This window comes from Stigmatopora argus, chromosome 5 (genome assembly GCF_051989625.1).
Source record: "Stigmatopora argus isolate UIUO_Sarg chromosome 5, RoL_Sarg_1.0, whole genome shotgun sequence".
Classification (NCBI taxonomy): Eukaryota; Metazoa; Chordata; class Actinopteri; order Syngnathiformes; family Syngnathidae; genus Stigmatopora; species Stigmatopora argus.
The window spans coordinates 11,327,190-11,343,519 of NC_135391.1; the positions used below are offsets into that span (position 1 = coordinate 11,327,190).

The window sequence follows — 16,330 nt, forward strand, 5'->3', positions numbered from 1 at the left end:
ATTCGTCTTGCATCCAACCAAAAGGCATTTTCTCAGTATCTTCCCGCCCATACCAGTTCATAACAGGTTTAAAAAATTGGGGCGTTGGTGACAGCTGGCCAATCAGAAAGTAGTATGTTCAGTATTTTCACTCCTACCGGAACAGTTGGATCAACAACCGTGTGCAGACTGCTTAAGGTCCCCCTACTGCAACTACAACCTTTTCTTTTTTTCTGTAAATATGAACAAAATTTTGGGGGCTTTACGGAGGACTTTCGGAGTGGTACGAGAACACGTCGGGACGGATCACCTTGGAAATAAGTATTACATTGTCCCTGAGCAGAAGACATGGACTGGTAAGCCATGTTATGCAAAATTTAACTGTTCCTAAACGCTACTTAATAAAAAAAAGTTGATCTAAATAAATTTAAAAAACGCGATCTTACAGTTTAAATTCGTATGTATTTGTCCACCTACTATACTGTCTAAATCCCGCTATGAATCATACTATCATACTACCATATTTTAGCTGCATTGCTGTTTGCTTTTTTTATATAACGTGCAGATTCTGTTTTTTAAAAAAAGAAACGAAGGAAAAATAGCGATCTGTCAACTGCATAATGGGTGGTCTGCAAAAAATGTCTCTAAACTTGTACAAGTACCCTTGACTGGATCGCCCTTCTACCCCTGTAATACCTCCGAGTTAATGCTAGATGGGGTGCTAGGCTCAGTATCATTATTCATCTGCTGTTTTGAATAATGTGTCAAATAGTTGTTAAAGCACACACACGCTAGACACAGGGGTGTGAGAATTGCCAGCGTCAGATCCATGTTCTGTCTGTAAAATGCTGATCTTTTTCACTTCTTTTAACTTCATTGTTGCATGTGAACATCATGATAAATCTAATCAGTAAATTTAGGCTTTTGGGTACAAAGTTCTGAATATTTTGGGGACAAAAGTATTTCATCTGGTATTACCCCGGCAATTTTCAGCCTAACAGAGATGGCTGGGTTGGTGTCTTGTAAGCAAAATTCAGCAAATACCAGGCTGTGATGTTTAGTTCAACATTTGACACAGACTTCAACAACCCTGTTGCATTAAAAGCTATTATTGAAAGCAGTATTTTATACCTCAAATTAGACTAATCTTTGACAAGCTCTGTAATGAAAGACTAAGCAAACGAGTGCAGTATCTCCTACTGAAGGTGATGCAAAAAATATTGCAAGATCCCCAAGTAAAAGAGGCTATTGCAAACAACTACCTCTAATTTCACATGATTTAGTACTCCATCAATTGTCTGGCGACCAGGCTGTTGTCCTCAAGTACACTCATGATTCTAATGCGGATAATCAGCATAGAAAATGGATAGATGATTCAGTACACAATTGTTTTTCAGTACTATTCAGACAATATGGCAAACGTTATTCAATAGAATGTGAGATATGCATTCAATTATAATTAACCATTCCTGTGTGAAATTTTTTCTTTGTCTGGGGAGAAGAAATCCAGCCTACAGCAGGCTTCCACGCATGGTTTCCTTTTGACTGAACTTGACTTTGTGCTTCACCTTTTTCTTTGCAGTTTGCCAAGGAAACTCGCGCCCACCTCATATTTATAATTCATTACAAGGCTGTGGGCTGTCAGACTATTCAAATGAGACATCACACAAGCCCATTTCCCATCACGCTACAGGCCACCGTTTGACTGGCCAATGATAAAGACTGACACCGCTGGCCCGATGGAGAAAACATAGCACTGGACCCTGAGCACACCCACTCAACCACACCGATGCACTGCTAATAACGACCCTATAGCATATAGGCCATATTTATGTCATCGTCCTTTTCTTGCCACTTGGCATGGTACAGGCCTGTGGAAATGAAAGCAGATGCATTATTCAGCCCATATGTCTCGCTAAAGCGAGCTCTTTTTGATCTTAAACTGATAGGCCGAGCGTGGGCTCAAAGCCTTGAGGCTTGGACCGCGGGGCTTTTCTCTCTGCTGCATACCAGCGGTCGGTTCAGGCAGGGTGAGGAAGAGCTTTCTCCGCTCTGCCTACTTTTTTTCTATTCATTTGTTCATCCCCCAGTGCTCATGGTCCATCCTCCTACCTTTATCCATGCTTTGCTGCTCCCATTTTCTACCTCTCTCGGACTGTTAACTTTAGAAAACTGGGGCGTAAGCAATCTTGCATGTGGTAAACTATGTATGAAGACTTTAATAGTTGCTCCAAGAGAGGACTAAAAAGGATGCAGCCGTCTTGTTATTTCCTCAGCCAAGTGGAAAAAGTATAAGGTACTGCATGTTTTGATCAGGTATATTGTTTTTTTGGTGTTTTTTTTGCAGAGCCACCTAAGAATTGTGTAACCTTTAGTACCAGCCAGGATCCAACATTTAACGATAGCCCGGTGTCAGTGCACCATTATCTTTGCGCCACCACAAATTCATCAGTTTCAGGAAAAAAATGGCCCAAAAGTACATTTTCATTGCTGGAAAACTTTAAGGCTGAGCCTCATTATTAGCTTTGGCAAGTCAGTCGCCACTCGCCTCAAAAGATTTATACCAATGGCAGTGACCATGGATTGGCGGCACAAAAGGGCAGTGATTTGAAGCAAGGCTTTGCCACCATATAATTATTTCCATTAACATGCTGATAATGAGAACTTTATTTAACAAAGAAGTTTAAGTCAGTTCACACCAATGTAATGAAACTCTTCAACACTCTATTTTCGCCGTCTTAATGCTTACAAGTGTATGTATACAGCATATGGCCTGTTATTTTGTCAGCAAATAAGTAAGGCCACTTTAAAGAAAAAACAAAAAACGACTGCCTTTTAGTCTATTATTACTACTATATATTGAATTTATTGTTGGCTATCTAATGAAACTCCCAAAGAGCGACCAGCAAAATTGTATAAGAACAGCATACGTAAAATTATAGCGGTGCTGGTAATCAAAATAAGACCTTGTTTTTGCAGTAGTCTAAAATTATGTCATCAGGTGAGACAAGAATGCATACTAGAGTTTAACAAAAACAAGCATTAACAGAGAATGTACCATACGTAAAATATGGAATATATACTCTAAAATTAAAAGAGAAGTAAGGGATATACTTTTAGATGGAGATCAAAACAGATAAGAATACCATAGACCTAATTACTGAAGTAAAATAATACATTAAAGCAATAGAGCTATCATAATCAACCTAAACTATAAACTAAACATCTGTTAAAAGTTTTTTTTTGCTGGCTCTTCTACTTAACTAGTCAAAGTTACACCATGTATTCGTGCAGTCCTCTTTTATTTTACGCCTGTGAGTCCATTCTCCCCTTGGCCCCCATCTTCCCCTTGTTGCTGCCTCTCAACCCCCCTACCCACTTTGAAGCTTTGCCAGCAAAGATTGTGACTCAGTACAGAAGAGTAGTTCAGTATGGTGCAGCGAGTTGGGCTCAGCCGAGGACTTTCTTTTGAAGCTCCCCTCTGCTTCTTCCAGTGTCTCTCATCAAAATGAATAGGACTCAGAGTGAAGTGCGTGCCTGGAGAGAGAGAGAGCAACAAAAGATACCCAATGCTGCCATTGCTGGTCCATATTGGCCCGTTGATGGTTGTCTCTAGCCACTGGATGTCCATCCACTTGTCATCCCAGTCCTTGATTTGCTCATTGCAGGATGAATCAATATTTATTACACTGTCTCTCCTGGCTTTGTGAGCTCCCCAAGGCCTGGCCAGCTATGCTTTACACTGCATGGGGCACCGTGTCATGGTAGCCAGATGTATAAGCCGAAAAGGAACTACTAACCCTCATTCAGAAGCACGTCTGCAGCTCCCGGTGCCTGCCGTCGCCTCCTTTTTATTTAGAAAGCGAAGAGGCCCGCTGACATTATCGGCCGCTGCAGGCGCATTTGAAAATAATTGCCTGTATGATTGCTATTTTTCTTACCTCTTTGAGGAGGTGTAGCCTTTTGTCTCAGGGAATCAATGGCTGCTCAATACCGGACAGAGGAAAGGCAGTTTGCTTTCATGTCTGCCTGAAAAGGAGAGTATTTTTAGCCCTATTCATTTTTAGCAGTGTCTGCCATGCAGTTTTAATCTATCGCTGCTCTCTCCCTGCGTGCAGAGAATGGAGGGGATTCAGAGGTTCCTCAGAGGTGTGCCACGCTGTGTCAGAGAAAAGGCGCACCATCACTATCCCTCTGCCTTTTGTCTATTATTTATTTGATCAGCCAGCTCCCCCAATGAAGTCCAAACTGAAAAGGCCCGTACTCGGCTATTTCAGGACGGCCCACTCTCGGGACGATGAGGGAGGTGTCTGTTTCTTTGCATGTGTCTGTATTTGTATCAGCCCTGCATTTAAAAGGAATCAGCAATTGTATTTGTCCCCACTCTGCTTCATGCCCTAACACACTTAACACAACAACAGATGGCCGTGTGTCATCAGAGCGTTGATTCAAGCCGCTTATTTTCATGGAAAGAGTCGCTGCAGAGGGAGACGTGGGTCCAAATGACTGTTTATTCTGCCACAAGTTGTCCCTCGAGTGCCATGAAGGAAGGTCTTCTCTACAGTAGGAACATGAAAGCCCCGTTTACCGTGCGTTGGCAATGTCCAGACCTGCTACAGTAAATCACGCTAATTGATCACCAGCTTTGCGGTGCGCAAGGTTTAAATGAAGGTTGCTTAATCGTTATATAGACACGAATGTCTTTGGCTCATCTCACACGTTGTTGCTTGCCAAGGGTGTGTGTGTTCGCGTCTTTGTGTGTGAGAGAGGGCGAGAGAGAAGGAGCATCATGGAGTGGCTTAACTACTAAATTAAAAAGGCATTTGGAAAGATGGATGCTCAAGCTAAGATAAAAGGCGACAAATTCCTGTGGGAGAGCATCACAAGTAGGGCAAAGCCACCAATGTCATCATGGTTCACACTGCATGTCTTTGCATTGAACTTGGGTAGGCTTCACTCTCACTAGTCACTTCATTGGGCACACATAAACCATCCAAAGTTGGGTAGAGCACACCCAATTTGAGCCCAAATCTGTAAAGCCATGATTATTTGTTGCTGAAAGAGGTGTGGAATTTACTGGGTGGGTGGTTCTTGTGGGATTTCTTATTCAGGATAAGGTCTGGGTCTTTTTTATCTGTGTTTAATAGTTGCATTCGCAAATAAACAGTGTTGGGCTTCAGATTGATTTTGATGTAAATCAGAAATTTGGTTTAATTAGGGAAGCTAACAGCTGCAAGCATTTTTGCTGGACATGAGCAATTCTAATTTTGTGTGTTTTGAATAATGTGGCTCCCAATTTATTCACCATGGTCAAAATTACAAAATAGTTTTCAAATGCAATTACTAATTACATCCATCTAGTTTTCTCTAGTTCTCTACCTTTACTACAACTAGGGCTGTCACGATAAAAACTGTATCGACTACTCTTCTGATAGATAAAATAGGAGTGATACGAATGATTGTTTTTTTAGGGAGTGAGAAATTACAAGTCATCAACATCTAACCGCATTGTCTGGTTCTCCCTCTCTCTATAAGACAGCCATTTCTTTGCAAGAGATAGACTAAGTGCAGAATAATCGTTTGTGATTATGCATATTTTTGGCATTGATCTGGTCCAAGTGACTACACACAGTATTGCTGATACAGATACTGTACTACTTAGTATTTTAGATAGATAGCTTATCAAATTGCTCAAAGTAATTTTTCCTGGACTCCATTTGTTGCTCTGCTAATTAATTTATGTGGTAATATTATGCTAGCAAGGGAAAAAAAATCAAGCCCCTCTCCGATTCCTCTGTAAATATGTTAATATTTTTTTCCTTCATCAAATCATTGGAAATTGTTTCTTGTTACTCTTTCCGACAAACTCTGAAGTCCATTTGCTTTGATTCAACCATGCAGATCACACTGATGTGCATGACTGATAATTTACACAGACAGTCATTTTCATATATAGATGCAATTGACTGTCTGCTGTGCGCCCATCCAAGATAAGCCAAAAGAAAGTGTGCAACCCAAAGGGGCTCCCTGCCACCAAAAGTTTCGACTGGCACACAAGCAAAAGCCGTTTGTCGCTTATTCGGAACATTTTAATGAAGCAGACAGGCGCAAAGGAATAGGCCGCGATAAGACTAAGACAGTGTGGAGGGTAGACAAGGTAGAATGTTTAAAAGAAGAAAAAAAGTGAGTGACAATGAACAAGAAGAATGCTGACATCCGGGGTGAAATTACAGAGTGTATGGGATAGAGAGGAAGAATGGGGAGAGTGAAAGTGAAAGGAGGGTTTTTGACAGAAAGAGGGTGAAATTAGTGGGTGGATCGGGCAGACGGTAGAAGGTGGAGGCAGGTTAATGGAGGCAGGGGGTCTAGAGGTGCAATGTAAAGGAGAGGAAGGGGGTTGGATGAGTGTGATGGAGGTGAATGAAAAGGGGTGGACAGCCCGGTGTATGGACATCACAGACATAAAGAAGAAGGGTAAGCGAGGCTGATGCAAAAGGACACTTACTTCCTGGCTCGCCACAATGTTTTCCTTCCACTGAACAGACTTCAAGAAGTCTTCAGTGAGCGGGTGCACCATATTCCTCCTCCCCATAAGCATGCTTCTGTTTAGGTAAATGTGACAATCAGGGAAAATTGGCATTCTTTTTCTTTTCACTTCTGTATGAATTATTTGGCTTTCCGCTGCCACAAGTCACTCAAGCCTCCATGGCATCAGCAAGGATGGGGGCATTCAGAATGAGGCTAAATTTAAAAAGAATTGCAATGTTCAAGGAGTAGCAGAAGGCCTAGCTTTTGCCTAACCTCCTCCGCTCCGTAGTGGATGCAAAACAACGGCTGGCCTTTTCCTTCTAAACCTCTCCCTGTGTCACAAGTCTCACAGCTAATAGGTATCCATGGTTACAGTCCTCACACATCCCCTTCCATTCTCCCTCCCAGTTAGATTAAGGATCGGAGGCAAGAGAGTCAAGATTGGTACCTGGTTTCCCTGGTATCACTGTTGCTTATCGGATCACTCAATCTTCATAAGGCTTTCCATTACCATGCGCCCATTGGTGCCCATCCCCACGGAATGAAATAAAACAGGCTCAGTACAGGCCCACAGATGGGCTTGTTTAACATGCCTTTTTCTTAAGCTACAATCAATGCTTTGTTATACATTTTTAAATTGTGTCCATTTCTGTTCTCACCCCCTTGGTATGGTTCAAAATTGGCAAACACTGATCCCGGCTTTTGCATCCACTACTTGTCGAGGGTGGCTGGCATTGCTACGGAAATACTAAAAACCTCTAATATGCCCACTTCCAATGGATCGAATTCGTAACTCTCGGCTGACTGCAATGAAACATGATAATTCATTGCTAAACCTTCAGTTTAAATGCATTGTCTCTGTATAAACATTCCAAATTGACAGACACACCGCAAAAAATGTGTTTTGTTTTAGACTCCTGAGAGAAAGCTCAGAATTTTTTTTTAATTGGTTTTTGATGGCATGGTCTGCGTTGCTTGTGAAAAGGTCTTAAGACTCTATTTTCATTTGAAATAATGGTGGCACGCTGCATGTTGCTTACACCAATGTGAAAAGGTCTTAGAACTAGTTTCAGTCTGACTAAACCAATATGTTGGTTTTGTTATTCAAAGGAGCCGTCGCAGCTTGCCCACTTTTTTTTCATCCTGCAGGTCAGGTGCATCTCCAGCTAGGTCTTGGTCTACCCGTCGATCATTTGTTTATCATATTCTCTCCAGATGTTTCCATTCAGGTCCCTTTCCCCTTCCTTGACATCTGCGGTAATCATCAAACAAGCTAACACTTGACAGCCTAGAAACGACCGCCACGACATTGCGGAGGTGAAAAAAAATCTCATAGGTCGCCCCTGGCGGGAGTCACCTGGGAGACGATGTGTCAAGTTGGTTGTGTGTGTGTGTATGAGAATGTGTACTGGCGCGGTTGATAGGGTTTAGCAGGGTGTATCTAAGGTTCAAAGAGCAGCCTCCTCTAAGAACACAGGTGGTATCTTATTCTAACGTGCCTGCCATTCAATTGGTACGTTAAGATGCTGCCACCACAACCCCCATATCGAATCCTTCACTGCCCCACCCCTAAGTCTCCTCCCGCCATCTTCCCCTCCCCCAAGTACAGGCTCACAGATGAGTTGTACTCAGACAGGTGAGAGGAGTAATGAATATTTATGCAGCGGGATTTCATTCCTACAGCTGCTGGAACCCCTCCCCAGCCCCCACCTTATCACCCTCCCCGACGCAATGCTGCTGTTTGTCCTTCACGGTGAAAGGCAGCGCCCTCACTCCTGTCCCCCAGGTTAATCTTCCTGTTCACCGGCCTATGTGCGTGCATGCTTATTGGTAAGTAGGTACTCCCTGGTGAATGATGAGGAGGCAGAGCTGTCACATGGGTCCCGCTGAGATCGTGAGCTGCCTAACACCCTTTATACCTCTCTGTCTCTGCGATGGGGAGGGGGCCCTCAATTCTCCCACTTTGATTCTTTGACAAAACATGCATGAAGACAGTCATTTGAGTTCAAATGAATAAACAAATTATGGAAAAAAGAGATAACATCAGGGCAGAAGAGCAACTATGAAAATGGTCAAAATCTGAGTTATATTGATTAAAGAAATAATCATTTTAACTGGCAAAATACATGACTTCAGGGTATAAGCAACAGCTTAAGAACAACGAAGAAAATTGTTGAAAAATATCCACTTTTCTCAGGCAAATGGATAAAAGTTGATTCATCGTAGACCGAGGACACAAGTTTTACACCGGATGCCTTTCCTCACTCAACCCACAAGCACGAATTCAACTCCCTAATACAACTACTATATAATATATAACGATCGATATATATTATGTTATTACATTAATCTAATACCCAATAAAAGCCCTCCATTAGATTGTCATAAAAGCTTTTCTAATTAAAGTTTAAGTAGAGGAAATGTTGGGTTTTCATCAACCAGCAGCTTAATGGGATTCACATGCAAGCTGTTAAAGTCTTAATGGAAAGCCACAAAATAACACTGCAAAGCTGAGAACTCATACACACTTTCTCCTCTTATCCCTTGGTTTTATGGCCATCTTACAAATTCGATGAAAGACAGGTCAAAGTCACCCTGTAAAGACAGCCATTGTTGAGACATACACTTTACAAATCTCAAGTATGAATAGCGTGAGTAGCTTCCAGTAAGCAAAAAACTCTTTAATTTAACATCATATGGGTGGATTTTACATTGTTGAGACTTTTTTATGGATTTCCTTTAATTAGTCACCTTGAATTTTTTAGCTCTTTTATTTTTGGGGGGGTACTAGGTTTTTTCGGGTTTTTTTGTGAGCAGAGATATCTCTTTTTAGATCAACCCATGAGCGTCAAGGTTTCACTTTATTGATGCAAATGGGACAAAACCGATTCACGCACTAATGTCCGACCAAGCAACAATTGTTTTTAATTTTTTATTACTATTATCTTTAATTTCGACAAATGCTGCATTTCCGTGTGTCCGCTCCAGTCCCGGTTGTGTAACTACAGCCTGTGCGTGTTTTTGTGCAGCTGTTCTAAATGCGAGGTTACCAACAGAGCACCAATTTAGCTCACGAACCTCCTCTAGCTTGCATTCAGTGTGTGTATATGTGGTGGGGAGATCAGCTGTTTCATAAATATTATCTACATACTGTGTGTTCTTCACATCCATAAATGCCTCAGTGGGGAGAGAGGTTTAGTCATGCTGCAAAAGTAACGAGACAAGCGGAAAACCATGTCAGAACAGGAGAATGCAACCAAGCTGAGAAAAGAGATATAGACGATGTTTTCGCTTCTCTGTAAGCGTATTAGTTCGGCATCAGCTGTAACTGAACATGTGGCTTGTGGGGCTTTTGTAATAACTGTACTGCCGCCACCCACACCCAACACCAATATGAATGGGATCTGTTCATAGTAAGCATACCTGTTAAATGTATTTGCTCGCTGTGCTGGGAGACCGCAGCCTTTGTTTTGGCTTTTGTTTTTGTTCTGAAATTATGGATTGAGGAAGGCAGAAGTTGCTTAGGGCTATGTGGTGTGGGGGTTCTGGAAAACAGGTTCTCAGAAAACATCTGAGGGTCTCAGACTGTCTTGGGTTTATTTTCTTACTATGGATTCTTCAATGCCCTGTAGTGACAATCTGTTGGGAACCAAAGTAATGCCAGCCTAATTAACCGACCTGATTTATAATTTAGGTGGTCACAAAGTATACATCCGGCCCTGGGATCGAACCATTGATCTCAGATCTGTGGCGTCAACCCACTAACCACTCATCCACTAGGCCGCACAGTTGTGTATAAAAATATATATTGTCTGGCTCACTATTCTGATCAAGGGATACTCCTTATGTTGCTATTTACAAATAGGCGTTATATGCATACAGCACAACACTGTACATCGTTTTTCCTTCTTTAAAATATATAATATTTCTTAGGCATTTTTCTTGGGGGGGTTATATAAAGTCTTTCAATAATATATGTTGCAATCACGGAGCTCTTTTTCTCTATCTGCTGTGGATTTTGTTTGTCATTAGTAGATATCTATTTGAACTAGGAGGGTTAGTAGCGAATGAAAGTCCCAGTTAAAATATTTTGGAGGTGTACACCAAATCTATCAGCCAATGAGTTAATAAAATTTCCATTGATTAAAATGGCTTGGCAAAAGTGGATGCGAGGCACAACAAGGAATCAATTTAACTTTTTAGTCAGGGTGCCGTTGCATTATCACTTTGTAGCTGGTTTTCAAAAGAATTCACAATAAAAAGGACTGGTTTTCCTGAGCTGCATGATATGATGTGAAAGGCACAATGTGGCTTGCAGGCAGGCATTCAGTTAGATACCTGTGATGGAAGGGCAAAATGCGTAATGGCATTAGTCAGTGGACTGGAGGCTGAACGCTTCAGTCTCGGCGTGCTCTCGTCCATTAATCCTCACACCACAGATATTTGAGCATTAAGGCCATCAGTCCAGGTCCAGTCAGCTGCTGCTGGAGCTCAGACAGAATCCTGACAGATTGTCGGTCTTTTAGAGCGTGTTGTTTTCTTGACCCATCCATTTCTTACCTCCTGGCCATGTTTTGCCATCCATCATAACTCTCTCTCTGTCATTGACTGCCTCCTATTACCTCCTCCCAACCCATCCTTTTTCTTCGGGGAGGAAGCCGGACATGCGACTACCTGTGAGCTGCAATGGGTGGAAACAAAGCCCTCGCACGTTTCATGACGCCACCCCGTGATTTTCTTTCATACTCTCACTCTCCCTCCACCTGCCCTCCTCTTTCGCCGTTGTCTCCTTGTCATTGTGTGCCAGCCAAACTTGCCAATTCAGCAGATTTCACCAAAATAATTGGTGGCGGCCTTGCTGCTGGCGTGCCTCGTGCCGTACACAGATAGGGAAAAGGAACACTTAATATTCCACACGGCTCGTGCCTACCCCCTCCTCCCCTACTGTTCCCTGTGATATCTGACCTCTTTTGTCTCCTGCGCGGCTTGATGTTGATTTTGGAGGGCATTGTTAGCCGCAGCGCCGCCATTGGTAGAGCTGGTCGGAAAAGGCGGTCGGGATGGGATGGGAGGGGGTGCTTGGTAGGGTGAAAAGGAGCCTCATTTGCATAAAGGCTTAGCCCAGATTTGGAGCCACTCAGCGAGATCCGAGGAGAAGGGCCCGGGGGCCACGAGGTAATCATCCATGGCCTGTCACAGCGCTGTCATTCCTTCGTGTATTTATATGTGAGCAAGGGGGGGTTATATGTGTGTGTGTGTGTGTGTGTGTATGGGTGTGTGACTAGTCATTGTTGTTTGTTTGGACTGCTTTGCATCATCTCGTGTGCCCTCTCCTTTTGTTCCAGGGAGAGTCCTTCGTGCCAAGCGGTTGGTGGAGGCCTCAAATCCCACAGAGTATGAATATATGGAAGGCAGCATACCCGTTGAGTGGGACGGTGAGTGTCCGTTCCTTTCCGAGCATCAAACTGAGGCCTTGGCAGATGTCTTCCTTGTTTTTAATTCCACCCTCTTGCTGCAAGATGGGGGTTGGGAACAGTCTTTTTATTATATACTGTATATATCAAAGACACCTAGCGTTATACATGCGCTTCGGTAAAGTAGGGTTCCTTACAAGTGGATACAAACGGTTTCCTCTGTCTTTGGCTTGCTTTATACACCTTAAACCCCTCATCCTGCTTCGCCCCATCCCTCATGCATTTTCATTAGCATGCAAATCAGAAAAAGGATAAAAGAGGGCCCAGAATCCCCTACGCTAGCTGGAGGAAGAGTTGGAGAATCTCTCTGGCTCTATCTCGCTCTCTCTTCCTCTCTCTCTATCTCTATCTGGCTTCCCTGAACCTGCTAGACTATGAAGCCAGCTCAGCCAAAATAGAGCTTCTTTAGAAAAAAATAAAAAGAGTGGGTGCAGATGACAGACATCCAGGCACAAGAGAGGAAGGGGTAAAAAGGACAAAGGTACTGATTGGAAATGACAGAATGTATGTGTGCTTTCAAATTCTGAAATCAGAGTCGATACCGCCTCAGTAATCCAAGTGGACAAACTGCTTCCCGCCTCCCGACTCAAAGGCTCACTGTTCCAAGATGTTATTTGGCCTCCTATAGAAAATGGGATTGTTTTATATTTATTGCCTAGGAGTGTATTTTGTACAAATGTTCATTTTGGGTATGCACATCAGTACAGTGTTATGAGAACCCTGTCAACCATTAGTAATGGAAAATATCACTTACGGACTTATGTTGAGGTGAGAGGATGAGCTGATTAATCAGGTTAAAGCACTGTACAATCGGAAAAAATAAGGCAAAAGGAATGAATGAAATTATTGACTTTTTCCGAGGGGGCTTTATTTACTTGTAAGTATTTGCTATTATTACCATGGCTAACTCACTAGTCCATTCCCTACAAATGCCATAGGTAAACTATTCCGACCCTCAATAAAATTCTGATTACTTTGTCTCAGTAGGACTGGAAATCCATCGGTAACCGAGAACCCCCGTAGACAGACATCGCCCTTATTAACTTCGTCAAGTAAGCATTCAGAACTGTCCAGCTGATTTAGTGTAGCCGCCTAAATGGGCGGCTAACTGAATTAAAGTGAAATTCAATAGTTCAGTTTAATATCATGCTACCAAACACTCATACAGCAGAAGCTAGTGTCAAGTTGCCACAGTTACACTCCCTAGGCCACGAAAGTTAGCGTGCAAATACGGTCTGTGTCAGGGTCCTCTTGATACAAGTCCTGACAATTGGCATTTTCAATATTTGCAAACATTTGCCATAATATTACACTTAGATTGGAAGGATTAGATCTATAAGACACCCACTCTTCAAACCACCGAAGCTCGCTCTATTGGGGTTTTAAAATATACGCTAACACAATTCCCAGCAATATATTTGACTTTCCCCTCTCCAAATATTTGAATTGCAAACCATAATTCCATTTAATACCATGTCCACCAATAAAAAAAATGGTACCACTTTCTGAAAAGCAGTGTTATGCTGCTTTTAAATTTGATTGCAGGATTTGTTTATGTTGGTGCTCTCACTATCCATCTTTATTTTATTTATTTATTCCCGCAGCTTGGATCCGAGGCAGAAGGAAGGAGCCTCCGTCTATTGAGGTATGTCTCCCACATCGCCATGCACTTCCGCCCACCACCCAGCAGAAACAGCATCAGCACCAGCATCCTCCCTGCTGTGATGATGGTTGGACTCTTGGGGCTTAAGCTTTCAAGGGAAAGGAGAGGCTTTTGATTTGTTCATTCTTTTTCGCTTTCTAATGAGGAACTTTTGGGAGCAGCGTTAAAATAAACACCATGTTCTAGTTAAAACCAGTAGTGGGGAGTGATGATTGAACAAATTGACCTTGTGACAGTACTGAAGAAAACCTTTCAGGAATCTGTACTTCACATTCGTATTTATTTAAAAACAGGGCCTTATGAGAGAAACCATAATCATGTGCTTGCCTAAATATTTAGACATACATTTCTACTTTAAAAGTAATATCTGACTTGCATGGAAAATGTGTGTTATGTTGCCAGCGTAGGAACAGAAGTCATTCGTTAACTCAAGGACTCCTGATATAATAATAAGGAGAAATTTCAATTTAAGGTTTTGGATAAACCAGTACTTCATTTACAAGGCCTTTTTACCCAAGGATGTTCATTTGCTGCAGGCCCTCCCATTTCAAAGGAATTGGACGGCTACTTATGACAAACTAGCAATTGAATTCACAGCAAAAGGATGAAAACAGCTCCACATCTATCATCATCAGTGACACTGAAAATCATATTTGCATACTCTTTTCTGAGTGCTATCGCCACCTTTGTTTTATGCACGATTCTGAATAGTCTGTTCTCGTCATTGACAGTGCGAATAGTTTTTATCCCTGCAAATGATTGGACATCAAATCCCGTGATAGGCTCCAGATCCTCCACAACTCTAATAAAGAATTGGTATTGAAAACGAATAGATGAATTGTTAAACCAGAAGCCTGCCTGCGTCAATTGTTTTGTTCCCGGTTCTCTCCTACATGGGAATGCTGAAAGATTGTCCTTTCTTTCCTCCCCTCCCCAGCGTCTCTTTCTCTCTCTCTCTCTGGGTTTTAATTGCTCTTTAAACGCAAGAATGCTGGAAAGGATTTGGGCCCCGCAACGATATGTGGCTCCATATAGGAAATCCCTCGCTCCCACATTTCTGTCTCTCCTTGCCAGGGTGTGCCTGTGCCATCCCTACCCAGTGCATTGCCAGAACATTCTATTCCAATTTACTTTGCCTCGTGTCCGTTCATAGACAGCTGGACCGGCCAAAGCGTCCCTCCCAGCACATTTACCCTGAACCCCCTTGTCACCCTTCTATTCCCTGTCCAAGTCCGACATAAATTGATTGGATTAAATCCTGTCATTAACAGCCTGGAAAAGCAGCTTGGTATGTTTGTCTCCCTTCTCCCCCCAAAGTGTTGCTTTATTGGCTGCGTCGCTCGCTTTTCCAGGCCAGAGCGCTGCGGCAGCAGCCCAGTCGGCACGGCCTTTTTATGACATGGCTCAAGTGGTGGTGGTGTGTGTGTGTGTGCGCGTGTGTATGTGTGTGTGTGTGATGGGGACGTTTAGAGCAGGAATGTTAGTTGAGCAGGCTTTTCCAAGCGTGGACAATTAGACATTTCACTCTTTGTAATATACAGAATGTCCTACTTTATCCACGTTTGTTCCTGGCAGTGCCACTGTTTCTCCTTTACTCGTTTTTTCTCTTTAAACACTCAAGCAGATGCTGCTTTGTGTACCAAAAAAGGAGAAAGAATTGGTGTATTTAAAAATCTATCTCGCAGTCTCAATCTGCTTACAGCATCTCTTCCCCCTCTTTTACTCTATTTCTATCACACCTTATGCTCTCAGATTTTGGACCCCCGTTAAAGATTTACACCAAGAGTGCAAATTATGTGGGGGTATAGAATGTGTTTTATCATTTCTCTTTTTCTTTATTTTTGGGCTTAGGTTTAATCAGCGGTCCAGTTGGGTGACTGGCATGAATCCACGTTTCCCTTCTATATTTACATTCATAAAATGTGAACCCTCAACTATTGTATCCGCTTCCTTACATAGAAATTTAAGATTAACATTTGCAAAGTTGCAGGACCAATGATCACCGTCTATATCATTCATTCATTCATTCATTTTCCGTTCCGCTTATCCTGACGATATTCCAGTTTGTGTCAACGCTTTGCCAAATGATGGTCCTTTCTGTGTGTACGCAGGAACTAGCAAAGAACGAGGCCTACAGGGCACAGATAAAGCTGAAGGCCACTGAGGTGGAGGAGAAAGACTTGGCTCTGAAAGCGAAGGAACACGAGGAAGGCCTGGTGGCTACGCCATCCAGGACTGTGGCTGCAGGCCATGCAGCTGCCACCAGCTTTGGCAAGCCGGAGTTCAACGAAGAGCCCACCAGCACCGCCAACACTTTCCAGCCAGGGTCCTGGCAACCTAGTTCCAAAAAAGAAACATAAAGAGACAGCGGCATGGACTGAGACCAGTTGGCTGTGTATAATGCAATGGAATTTGTCCAGCTCTTGTATTGGATCTCCTTCATTACGCAGGTGTACCTAAGGTTAATGTGGTAATAAACAAGAGGAACATTATTTGCATCCGGGTTGAGAGATGTTCATAATGGTGTACATTTCGTAACTTTAAAAACAAGCCTTAGATTGTAGTCATTGTAAAGTGGCAAAATTATGCGAGATTTTATTGTCCAACCTACAGAAGCAAATTGTCCATTTAAGCTAAAACCGCTCCACCAAACCATGTATAGCAAAATAGTCTTTCAAAGGAAATG

General features: G+C 42.6%; 1 protein-coding gene across 1 annotated transcript; it reads left to right on the forward strand.

Moving 5' to 3' along the window:
• The first annotated feature begins 103 nt into the window (after positions 1 to 103).
• On the forward strand, positions 104 to 16,136 carry ndufaf2 (NADH:ubiquinone oxidoreductase complex assembly factor 2). The gene is made up of 4 exons (XM_077600365.1): positions 104 to 335; positions 11,853 to 11,942; positions 13,586 to 13,626; positions 15,756 to 16,136. Exons 1-4 carry the CDS (start codon positions 221 to 223, stop codon positions 16,002 to 16,004), a joined length of 495 nt encoding a protein of 164 aa, XP_077456491.1. The 5' UTR covers positions 104 to 220; the 3' UTR covers positions 16,005 to 16,136.
• The last annotated feature ends 194 nt before the right edge of the window (positions 16,137 to 16,330 follow it).